The 11,885-nt window shown below is 41.6% G+C and overlaps 2 protein-coding genes across 2 annotated transcripts; both read left to right on the top strand.

Annotated features, from left to right (window-relative positions):
- The first annotated feature begins 784 nt into the window (after nt 1-784).
- Nucleotides 785-7,238, top strand: LOC131465685 (uncharacterized). The gene is made up of 4 exons (XM_058638551.1): nt 785-1,012; nt 1,320-1,695; nt 5,993-6,192; nt 6,498-7,238. Exons 1-4 carry the CDS (start codon nt 864-866, stop codon nt 6,826-6,828), a joined length of 1,056 nt encoding a protein of 351 aa, XP_058494534.1. The 5' UTR covers nt 785-863; the 3' UTR covers nt 6,829-7,238.
- Nucleotides 7,239-10,013: 2,775 nt separating this feature from the next.
- On the top strand, nt 10,014-11,374 carry LOC131465896 (receptor-transporting protein 3-like). Its single transcript, XM_058638849.1, has 2 exons — nt 10,014-10,265; nt 10,538-11,374. Exons 1-2 carry the CDS (start codon nt 10,117-10,119, stop codon nt 10,869-10,871), a joined length of 483 nt encoding a protein of 160 aa, XP_058494832.1. The 5' UTR covers nt 10,014-10,116; the 3' UTR covers nt 10,872-11,374.
- Nucleotides 11,375-11,885: the final 511 nt, after the last annotated feature.

Below are 11,885 nucleotides of genomic sequence, written 5' to 3'. Positions count from 1 at the left end.
ATCCACACCGCTCTGCTGATTATATGTATTTTTGTCTTTATCAGCTGTGCGTGAGATGATCCAAAATGACTGAGCAAGGCTATGGTGTAAAAGTCTGTCTTTTTAAATGTCACTGCTACCGCTGCTGTCTCTTTTCGTTTTATCATCTTCCCTTTATTCATGGATGGAATTCAATTCAATGTAAAATATTGCATCCATTCCATTATAGTATATAGAGATACTGGGGACTTTACACCCTTCAAATCTCCCATTTCTTCCATTTCAATTCTCTCCGGAAAAAGTGGAAGAAAAGGTGTTTCCATAATACACTGCACATAATAAAAAAGAAAGAAAAAGATTTCAGGAAAAAGAGACCGAAATTAAATATATATATATATATATATATATATATATATATATATATATATATATGTGTATATGTATGTATATATATATATATATATATATATATATATATATATATATATATATATATATATATATATCTGTGTGTATATATATATGTATATAAAAAACAATTACTTTCCTGAGATTGTCAAACAGATCAAAATTCTTCTACATACGTTAATGGTTATTGCTGTTTCAGCATCTGCCACAGCTACATGAGCATTTCCTCACTACACTGTCATTACCATGGATGTATTATAAAAACATCATAAAATACATCCATGGTCATGACTGGTCAAATGAAACCTAAGGAAACCAACTTTAAGTTTCAGTTTCATTTCACTCCTCAATAAAAGCCAGTGGCTCAGGCTGATTCCTCATTCCCACAACCTGCTCCTTTACTGTGCAGACCAGCTGTGAGTCTCTAGGTGTTTTGTGTCTTGAATTACTGACCAGAATTGACTGTCACTGTCAGGATGGCACTTTCAGAGTGGACCAGAATTTTCCTGGGAGAAGCCAACGGTGTCCTGCATGGAGACACTTGGAATCTGGAGTTTGATCCCTCTATTCGACACAACTCTCCAGAGCCAGGATGGAAGGAATACATCAGGACCACGAGTGCAAGGTCAGTGTACTGGACTTTGAAATTATCTAGACGATACAGACCATCTATACAGTCTAATGTACAGCACAAATGTGATTCTCTCTTAATATTTTGGACTAGAAAAGAATTAAATTATACAAGTGAATAAACATGTGTATGATGAAAAGAGAGAGAGAGATTAAATAATGTAGTACTCAGCAGTTGTGTGAGACATTAAGACATGAGGACAGGCCTGTTAAAGGAAACGTACAGATATAATTAACACCAACACTACATGACATTACTTTTGCTGTGATTTAGAAAATAAGTGTCACTTGACATTTTAAAGGTTTCAGTGCACCCAGTGTCGAAGAGCCTGGCCTTCCAACCGAGTGATGGTGATCTTCCACATGAGTCTGTCGGACGGGAACGGCCGTGTCAAAGTGAGGCGCTACCGGCAGAACTGCAAGACATGCACTGACGCCCCGATGGTGGATCCCAGAATCAGTGCAGAGAACATCACCACCCTCATGAAGAATCTGGTGAAGAAGATAAGAATAAAGTGCTACAATGAAAAACTGGATCAAGGCGACTATAATCACGAGAGGCTTGTGGTCAAAAGTCCTCACGAGCCTGATCATTGTGAAGGATGTAAAGAAGGCATCTGCAATAGAGAGAGAGATGAGGTTTATGTTCTTTGTAATAGAATAAAACAAATGTTCACTGTTTAGATGTTCACCCAGATTTATTAAAATGATGTGTCACAAGATTTTAACTTGATGCTTCTTGACCAAAGCTTTCTCCGTCCATGTACACTGTACTATAACATTGTTTGTGCTTGTAATGTAATCATTTAAATATGTTGATGTATTTTCTGTCAGTTGATAAAATGTATTTGCAAGAGAAAATGTATTTGTTGTCAAAAGAAATATAGTGTGTAGGCATTAAAAAAGATTGATGTTGTCCAGTAAAAGCCTTGTAATATGGATTTCAAAATAAAGCTGGCTTAATTAAATGACATTTCTTCTTTGACTGTTAAATAGATACCTCAGCCTTTATGTTGTGAACTACAAGATCATCATTTGTTACAGTAAGTTGTAAAAATAAGAAACTATGCCTCAATTCTATTCTATTTTTCACTATTTCACTATTGTTTATTGCACTGCAAATATGAATAAAGTGAATAAACGTCATGTAGTCATTGACAACTGTACTGCAAAATAGATTTTGTCCAAATAGATAATTTGTTTTTGTTTTTTGCTAAGTCATAGTGTTGACATCAGTCCTAGCATCACAAGTCTCTGTTGCCCCGCCCTGGTTGCTCATTATTGCTTAAATGAAACTAAAAGTAACTCACTTTAGTTTCATTTTTCCTCTAAATCTCTCTGTGGCTTCACTTAAGGACACAACCAGAGAAGTGCACTGTGCGCACAAGCCAGCAGTAACAGGCTGATAGCTGTTTTCTTTTTATCTATCCTGAAAGCTAGGTCATCAGGATAGGCCCATTCATACCTGTTTTCTGTCAGGGATGCCTGCAGTTTCAAGATGAGTAGCAAAGTGAAATAGAATAAATAATCATAACACAAAAACATGCTAAACACAGTTAGCAGATAAAACCACAGGACACATACAGAGACATCAGGAAAGAGCTGAGTTGAATAACTGAAGAGAAAAGAGCCACTGACTTCACATCACAAAAGAAAAAATTCAGACCGCTGCTAGATTTGTACATGAGAGCTATTGAGAGTAACGTGAAGTCCACAGCGTGTTAAGATCAGAGGGGCAATCAATGACCCGCTTAACTTCATAATTTCTGCAGACTATTAACCTAATGATCATGCTGATGCATTCAAGGACACTTTGTTACCTCCACAGACCCTCTTCCCTTTAGTCATAGATGGAATTCAACATTGTAAAATGTTGCAGCCATTCCATTAAAGTCTTTATCATGATTCCTGAATTTTCTGCTTCAAAAATCAGTATCCAGCTGTCACCGCAGCAGAGATACTGGGGACTTCACACCCTTCAAATCTCCCATTTCAATTCGCACACACACACACACACAAAGTGGAAGAAAAGGTGTTTCCATAATACACTGCAAATCAGTTTTTCTTTGTGTTTTTGGCAGCTGGGATTGTGATATCCAGTGGGGGTTAGGACCAGAACACAGACTCAGAGCTGAGCAATAAACAGATTTATTTGATGGGGAAAGGTTGGTAGGAAGGGGTAGGAGGAGGCTCGGGTGCGACAAGTAGATAGGAGATGGCAAGGCTGTAGAGGGGTCCAGAGACTGCAGATGAGCCGAGACGTGGGTGGGGGGGGACACGATGGCAGGTGGCAGGTAGTGGTGAGGAAAGCCAGGAGTGGAGCATGAAGGAACGTGGGACCCAGGAGCGATCGTCAGGTCCGTAACCCTCCCAATTCACCAAATACTGGAACCCCCGCCCCCAGCGGTGCGCATCCAGGAGCTGCTGGACTGTATACACAGGATGACCATCGAAAGATGGGGGCGGAGTGGGAGCAGCTGGAGGGCACAGGGCTGTCACTGACAGGCTTGAGCTGTGAGACATGGAAAACAGGGTGCACTCGGAGAGTATCAGGGAGTTTCAGCTTGACAGCAGCTGGAGCAGAAATTTCAAACAGGCCTAGGTAGCAGGTACACAATTTCCTAGAAGTAGTCTTCAGGGAAATATTCTTGGAGGATAACCAGACATTCTGACCTGTACGATACTTTGGTGGTGGAGTACGATGTTGGTCAGTCAGGCGACAGTTCTTCTCGGCAGAACGAAGCAGGGCGGAGTGAGCATTTTTTCAAACCTTGCGGCAGATGATGTTGCACTGAGGGCACTGCAATTTCTCCTTCCTGCACTGGAAAAAAAGGTGGAAGGTATCATAGAGTACACTCAAGGTGTCATACCTGTAGCAGTGCTGGAGAGGGAATTGTGAGCGTACTCGATCCAGGCTAGGTGAAAACTCCAAGAAGCAGGGTTTTAAACATCTCAGGACCGCTTCCAGGTCTTGGTTCGCCCGCTCTGCCTGTCCGTTAGTCTGGGGATGGAATCCAGATGATAGGCTGACCGACGCCCCCAGAGCACAGCAGAATGCCTTCAATATCTGAGAGGTGAACTGTGGACCTCGATCCCAGACAATGTCAGAGGGAATACTGTGGAGTCTGAAGACATGCTGCACTAGGAGCTCAGCTGTCTCTCAGCACTTCATTGCGTGGCAATGAAGTCATCGATTTAGAGAAACAGTCAACAATGGTGAGTATGGTGCTGTTACCTTGGGACAGAGGAAGCCCGTTGACAAAGTCCACAGCAATATAAGACCAGGGATAACTGGGAATTGGCAATGGACGGAGGAGACCAGCAGGTGGCTGATGGGAGGATTTCCCGCGGGCACACAGTTGACAGGCAGCGACGAAAGCTTGCGTGTCAGCATCCAAGTATACAACTTTTGAGATGCCTCACATTGCTGGGAGAGGACAGCCTTCACCCCCACATCTGAAGCATCCACTTTCACCATGAACTGTCGCAAGGGATCAGGCTGAGTGAGGATAGGGGCTGATGTGAAGTGCTCCTTGAGGAGATGGAAGCAGCGTCAGCTTGAGGGGACCAAGAAAACAGGACTTTGGACGAGATGAGTCGGGTTAAGGGGGCTGCCACTGTGCTATAGTTCTTGATGAAACTCCGGTAAAAGTTAGCAAAACCAAGGAATCTCTGTTTCACAGACGTTGGGGCCCGCCATTCTGCCACCACTTCTGATTTTCATCGGCTCCGCCTCAACCTGCCCGCTCCTGATGATGTTGCCCAGAAAGGTGACGGATGTGACGTGAAACTCACATTTCTCAGCCTGAGCATAAAGACGGTTCTCCAGGAGTCTTTGAAGCACAAGGCAGACATGGGGAATGTGTTCCTCCAAGCTGGGGGAAAATATGAGAATGTCGTCCGGACAAACAAAAACAAAGCGGTTTAGGCAGTCTCTCAGGACGTTGTTGACCAGGGCTTGGTAGACAGCAGGTGCATTGGTCAGGCCAAAAGGCAGAACCAAATACTCAAAGTGGCCCAACGGCTTGACGTAGTTTACCACATTGAAACTATAATGATCTGGCAGCGAGTGACTGGGAAGCTGGAGTATTTAAGCAGAGCATTGATGAGAGGATTGGCACCAGCTGCCTAAGCCTGGGACCGCCCCTAGGTAGAGAGTGACACACAAGGAAGGCATGACTGACAGGCATGGATATGACAGTGACTAAATTTCCCTTTCTTCAATTATTAAACCTGCAAATGAATCATCAGACCTTAATGTCTTCTTATGTGATTGCTTAAATCAACTGCTGTCTGACTGTATTGTACTCATTTGGAAAAACAAATGTTAAAGGTTTATAACTTAAACACCAATTCCTCTTATAACTCCTCTTGAAACTGAACTCAGATCACACTTTCATATAGCAACAAATGGGCACTTTGGGGAATGTAAGGCAGAAAGGCTCCAGTAGGTGGCACTTGTGCACAATACTATGGAAAACTAAAACTACTAAGTTTGCATTTCTCCTGCTGCCCGTACTGTATAATATTGATCAGTCAAGTGCCTCTGTTGTTTGGCAACAGTGGAAGAAAAAAAAGAAATACTCTCAGAATTTTAGGAGAGAAAGAGAAAGAGAAAAAGAGACCACAATGGTATATGTATATATATATATATGTACTATATATATGAAGAACAATTACTTTCCTGAGATTGTCAAACAGATCAAAATTCTTCTTTTCACATCTACATACGTTTATGGTTATTGCTGTTTCAGCATCTGCCACAGCGACATGAGCATTTCCTCACTACACCGTCATTACCATGGATGTATTATAAAAACATCATAAAATACATCCATGGTCATGACTGGTCAAATGAAACCTAAGGAAACCAACTTTAAGTTTCAGTTTCATTGCACTCCTCAATAAAAGCCAGTGGCTCAGGCTGATTCCTCATTCCCACAACCTGCTCCTTTACTGTGCAGACCAGCTGTGAGTCTCCTTTTGTGTCTTGAATTACCAACCAGAATTGACTGTCACTTTCAGGATGGCACTTTCAGAGTGGACCAGTGTTTTCCTGGGAGAAGCCAACGGTGTCCTGCATGGAGACACTTGGAATCTGGAGTTTGATCCCTCTATTCGACCCAACTCTCTAGAGCCAGGATGGAAGGAATACATCAGGACCACGAGTGCAAGGTCAGTGTACTGGACTTTGAAATTATCTAGACAATACAGACCGTCTATACAGTCTAATGTACAGCACAAATGTGATTCTCTCTTAATATTTTGGACTAGAAAAGAATTAGATCATACAAGTGAATATACATGTGTATGATGAAAGGAGAGAGAGATTAAATAATGTAATACTCAGCAGTTGTGTGAGACATTAAGACATGAGGACAGGCCTGTTAAAGGAAACATACAGATATAATTTACACCAACACTACATGACATTACTTTTGCTGTGATTTAGAAAATAAGTGTCACTTGACATTTTAAAGGTTTCAGTGCACCCAGTGTCGAAGAGCCTGGCCTTCCAACCGAGTGATGGTGATCTTCCACATGAGTCTGTCGTACAGGAACGGCCGTGTCAAAGTGAGGAGCTTCAGGCAGAACTGTAAGAATTGCACTGATGCCCCAATGGTGGATCCCAGCATCAGTGCAGAAAACATCACCATCCTCATGAAGAATCTGGTGAAGAAGATAAGAATAAAGTGCTACAATGAAAACCTGGATCAAGGCCACTATAATTACGAGAGGCTTGAAGTCAATAATCCTCACGAGCCTGATCATTGTGAAGGATGTAGAGAAGGCATCTGCAACAGAGAGTGAGCTGAGCTTTGTCAATCTTCAGCTGAATCTTCTGTTCTTTGTAACAGCATAAAACAAATGTTCACCGTTGTCCCAGATTTATTAAAATGATGTGTCACAAGATTTTAACTTGATGCTTCTTGAGCAAAGCTTTCTCTGTCCATGTACACTGTACTATAACCTTGTTTGTGCTTGTAATGTAATCATTTAAATATGTTGATGTATTTTCTGTCAGTTGATGAAATGTATTTGCAAGAGAAAATGTATTTGTTGTCAAAAGAAATATAGTGTGCAGGCATTAAAAAAAAAAAAAAAACCTGTAACCTCCTTATAGTATCTGCATCGTCGCCCTGGTGTTTATAAGATTGATGTTGTCCAGTAAACGCCTTGTAATATGGATTTCAAAATAAAGCTGGCTTAATTAAATCAAATTGCTTCTTTGACTGTTAAATGGATATCTCAGCCTTTATGTTATCATTTGTTACAGTAAGTTTTAAAAATAAGAAACTATGCCTCAATTCTATTCTATTTTCACTATTGTTTATTGCACTGCAAATATGAATAAAGTGAATAAACATCATGTAGTCATTGAAAACTGTACTGCAAAATAGATTTTGTCCAAGTAGATAATTTGTTTTTGTTTTTTGCTAAGTCATAGTGTTGACATCTGTCCTAGCATCACAAGTCTCTGTTGCCCCGCCCTGGTTGCTCATTATTGCTTAAATGAAACTAAAAGTAACTCACTTTAGTTTCATTTTTCCTCTAAATCTCTCTTGGCAGTGTGGCTTCACTTAAGGAGGACACAACCACAGAAGTGCGCTGTGCGCACAAGCCAGCAGTAACAGGCTGATAGCTGTTTTCTTTTTATCTATCCTGAAAGCTAGGTCATCAGGATAGGCCCATTCATACCTGTTTTCTAGATGAGTAGCAAAGTGAAATAGAATAAATAATCATAACACAAAAACATGCTAAACACAGTTAACAGATAAAACCACAGGAAACATACAGAGACATCAGGAAAGAGCTGAGTTGAATAACTGAAGAGAAAAGAGCCACTGACTTCACATCACAAAAGAAAAAATTCAGACCGCTGCTAGATTTGTGCATGAGAGCTATTGAGAGTAACGTGAAGTCCACAGCGCGTTAAGATCAGAGGGGCAATCAATGACCCGCATAACTTCATAATTTCTGCAGACTATTAACCTAATGATCATGCTGATGCATTCAAGGACACTTTTACCTCCACAGACCCTCTTCCCTTTAGTCATAGATGGAATTCAACATTGTAAAATGTTGCAGCCATTCCATTAAAGTCTTTATCATGATTCCTGAATTTTCTGCTTCAAAAATCAGTATCCAGCTGTCACCGCAGCAGAGATACTGGGGACTTCACACCCTTCAAATCTCCCATTTCAATTCGCACATACACACACAAAGTGGAAGAAAAGGTGTTTCCATAATACACTGCAAATCAGTTTTTCTTTGTGTTTTTGGCAGCTGGGATTGTGATATCCAGTGGGGGTTAGGACCAGAACACAGACTCAGAGCTGAGCAATAAACATTATTTGATGGGGAAAGGTTGGTAGGAAGGGGTAGGAGGAGGCTTGTGTGCGACAAGTAGGTAGGAGATGGCAAGGCAGTAGAGGGGTCCAGAGACTGCAGAGGAGCCGAGACGTGGGGGGGGAAACGATGGCAGGTAGAGGTGAGGAAAGCCTGGAGTGGAGCATGAAGGAACGTGGGACCCAGGAGCAATCGTCAGGTCCGTAACCCTCCCAATTCACCAAATACTGGAACCCCCGCCCCCAGCGGTGCGCATCCAGGAGCTGCTGGACTGTATACACAGGATGACCATCGAAAGATGGGGGCAGAGTGGGAGCAGCTGGAGGGCACAGGGCTGTCACTGACAGGCTTGAGCTGTGAGACATGGAAAACAGGGTGCACTCGGAGAGAATCAGGGAGTTTTAGCTTGACAGCAGCTGGAGCAGACATTTCAAACAGGCCTAGGTAGCAGGTAGACAATTTCCTAGTAGTAGTCTTCAGGGAAATATTCTTGGAGGATAACCAGACATTCTGACCTGTACGATACTTGGGTGGTGGAGTACGATGTTGGTCAGTCAGGCGACAGTTCTTCTCGGCAGAACGAAGCAGGGCGGAGTGAGCATTTTTTCAAACCTTGCGGCAGATGATGTTGCACTGAGGGCACTGCAATTTCTCCTTCCTGCACTGGAAAAAAAGGTGGAAGGTATCATAGAGTACACTCAAGGTGTCATACCTGTAGCAGTGCTGGAGAGGGAATTGTGAGCATACTCGATCCAGGCTAGGGGAAAACTCCAAGAAGCAGGGTTTTAAACATCTCAGGACCGCTTCCAGGTCTTGGTTCGCCCGCTCTGCCTGTCCGTTAGTCTGGGGATGGAATCCAGATGATAGGCTGACCGACGCCCCCAGAGCACAGCAGAATGCCTTCAATATCTGAGAGGTGAACTGTGGACCTCGATCCCAGACAATGTCAGAGGGAATACTGTGGTGTCTGAAGACATGCTGCACTAGGAGCTCAGCTGTCTCCCAGCACTTCATTGCATGGCAAGGAAGTTCATGGATTTAGAGAAACAGTCAACAATGGTGAGTATGGTGCTGTTACCTTGGGACAGAGGAAGCCCGTTGACAAAGTCCACAGCAATATAAGACCAGGGATGACTGGGAATTGGCAGTGTATGGAGGAGACCAGCAGGTGGCTGATGGGAGGATTTCCCACGGGCACACAGTTGACAGGCAGCGACGAAAGCTTGCGTGTCAGCATCCAAGTATACAACTTTTGAGATGCCTCACATTGCTGGGAGAGGAAAGCCCTCACCCCCACATCTGAATATATATATATATATATATATATATATATATATATATATATATATATGTACATGTATATGTATATGTATATATATATGTACTATATATATTAAGAACAATTACTTTCCTGAGATTGTCAAACAGATCTAAATTCTTCTTTTCACATCTACATGGTTATGCTGTTTCAGCATCTGCCACAGCTACATAAGCATTTCCTCACTACACTGTCATTACCATGGATGTATTATAAAAACATCATAAAATACATCCATGTTTATTTAGGCATCCATGAAGCCTAAATAAACCAACTTTAAGTTTCAGTTTCATTGCACTCCTCAATAAAAGCCAGTGGCTCAGGCTGATTCCTCATTCCCACAACCTGCTCCTTTACTGTGCAGACCAGCTGTGAGTCCCCAGGTGTTTTGTGTCTTGAATTACCGACCGGAATTGACTGTCACTGTCAGGATGGCACTTTCAGAGTGGACCAGTGTTTTCCTGGGAGAAGCCAAAGGTGTCCTGCATGGAGACACTTGGAAACTGAGGTTTGATCCCTCTATTCAACCCAACTCTCCAGAGCCAGGATGGAAGGAATATGTCAGTAACACTGGTGCAAGGTCAGTGAACTGGACTTAAATTATCTAGACGATACAGACTGTCTATACAGTCTAATGTACAGCACATATGTGATTCTCTCTTAATATTTTGGAATAGAAAAGAATAAGAGAATTAGAGAAAACAGAGAGAGATTAAGTAATGTAGTACTGTGAGACATTAAGACATGAGGACAGGCCTGTTAAAGGAAACATACAGATATAAATAACACCAACACTACATGACATTACGTTTGCTGTGATTTAGAAAATAAGTGTCACTTGTCATCTTAAAGGTTTCGCTGCACCCAGTGTCCTAGAGCCTGGCCTTCCAACCGAGTGATGGTGATCTTCCACATGAGGCTGTCGGACGGGAAGGGCCGTGTCAAAGTGAAGAGCTTCAAGCAGAGCTGCAATAAATGCACTAACCCTCCAATGGTGGATCCCGACATCAGCACAGAGAACATCACCATCCTCATGAAGAATCTGGTGATGAAGATAAGAAGAAAGTGCTACAAGGAAAAACTGGATCAAGGCGACTATAATCACGAATGGCTTGAAGTCAATAATCCTCACGAGCCTAATCATTGTGAAGGATGTAAAGAAGGCATCTGCAACAGCTGCAGCTGAGATTTGTCAATCTTCAGCTGAATCTTCTGTTCTTTGTAACAGCATAAAACAACTGTTCCCGTTGTCCCAGATTTATTAAAATGATTTTCGCTTGATGCTTCTTGAGCTAAGCTTTCTCTGTCCATGTACACTGTACTATAACCTTGTTTGTGCTTGTAATGCATACAATAATTATACTATTGTTATCATTTATTATGTTGATGATGTATTTCATGTCAGTTGATGAAATGCATCTGCAAGGGGAAATACATTTGCTGTCAAAAGAAATATAGTGTGTAAGCATTACCAAAAAAAACCCTATACCCTCCATGCACCGTTGCCCTGGTGACAACACATAAAGAAACTATACTCATATACCTCATTTTACAACAACATATAAGGTACTACATACTGTATATGAGGAAGTGCAATCCGAAGTAAATTTAAGCTGCAATGTTGATAACAATAATGTTGTCTAGTAAAAACCTTGGATTTCAAAATAAAGCTGGCTTAATTAAATCAAATTGCTTCTTTGACTGTTAAATGGATACCTCAGCCTTTATGTTGCGAACTACAAGATCATCATTACAGTAAGTTGTAAAAATAAGAAACTATGCATCAATTCTATTCTATTTTCCCTATTTCACTATTGTTTATTGCACTGCAAATATGAATAAAGTGAATAAACGTCATGTAGTCATTGAAAACTGTACTGCAAAGTACAGTACATACAATAATTTAATTCATTAGATACATTCAGGAACTTCCTTCTTGTATGTGTATGTACATGTCTAAGTCACAACCACAGTGCACTGTGCGCACAAGCCAGCAGTAACAGGCTGATAGCTGTTTTCTTTTTATCTATCCTGAAAGCTACGTCATCAGGATAGGCCCATTCATCCCTGTTTTCTGTCAGGGATGCCTGCAGTTTCAAGATGAGTAGCAAAGTGAAATAGAATAAAGATTAATCATAACACAAACACATGCTAAACACAGTTAACAGATAAAACCACAGGACACATACAGAGACATTTA

The sequence above is a fragment of the Solea solea genome, chromosome 9 (genome assembly GCF_958295425.1).
Source record: "Solea solea chromosome 9, fSolSol10.1, whole genome shotgun sequence".
Classification (NCBI taxonomy): Eukaryota; Metazoa; Chordata; class Actinopteri; order Pleuronectiformes; family Soleidae; genus Solea; species Solea solea.
Note: the sequence above shows the minus strand (reverse complement) of the source record. Positions and strands in the feature narration are given on the sequence as shown.

Coding starts and splice junctions, on each gene's coding strand:
- LOC131465685 (XM_058638551.1), top strand. CDS start 864: ATGGCACTTTCAGAGTGGACCAGAATTTTCCTGGGAGAAGCCAACGGT. Junction 1,696..5,992: donor GAATAAAACAAATGTTCACT/GTTTAGATGTTC, acceptor GACCAGCTGTGA/GTCTCCTTTTGTGTCTTGAA. Junction 6,193..6,497: donor ATCAGGACCACGAGTGCAAG/GTCAGTGTACTG, acceptor GACATTTTAAAG/GTTTCAGTGCACCCAGTGTC.
- LOC131465896 (XM_058638849.1), top strand. CDS start 10,117: ATGGCACTTTCAGAGTGGACCAGTGTTTTCCTGGGAGAAGCCAAAGGT. Junction 10,266..10,537: donor GTCAGTAACACTGGTGCAAG/GTCAGTGAACTG, acceptor GTCATCTTAAAG/GTTTCGCTGCACCCAGTGTC.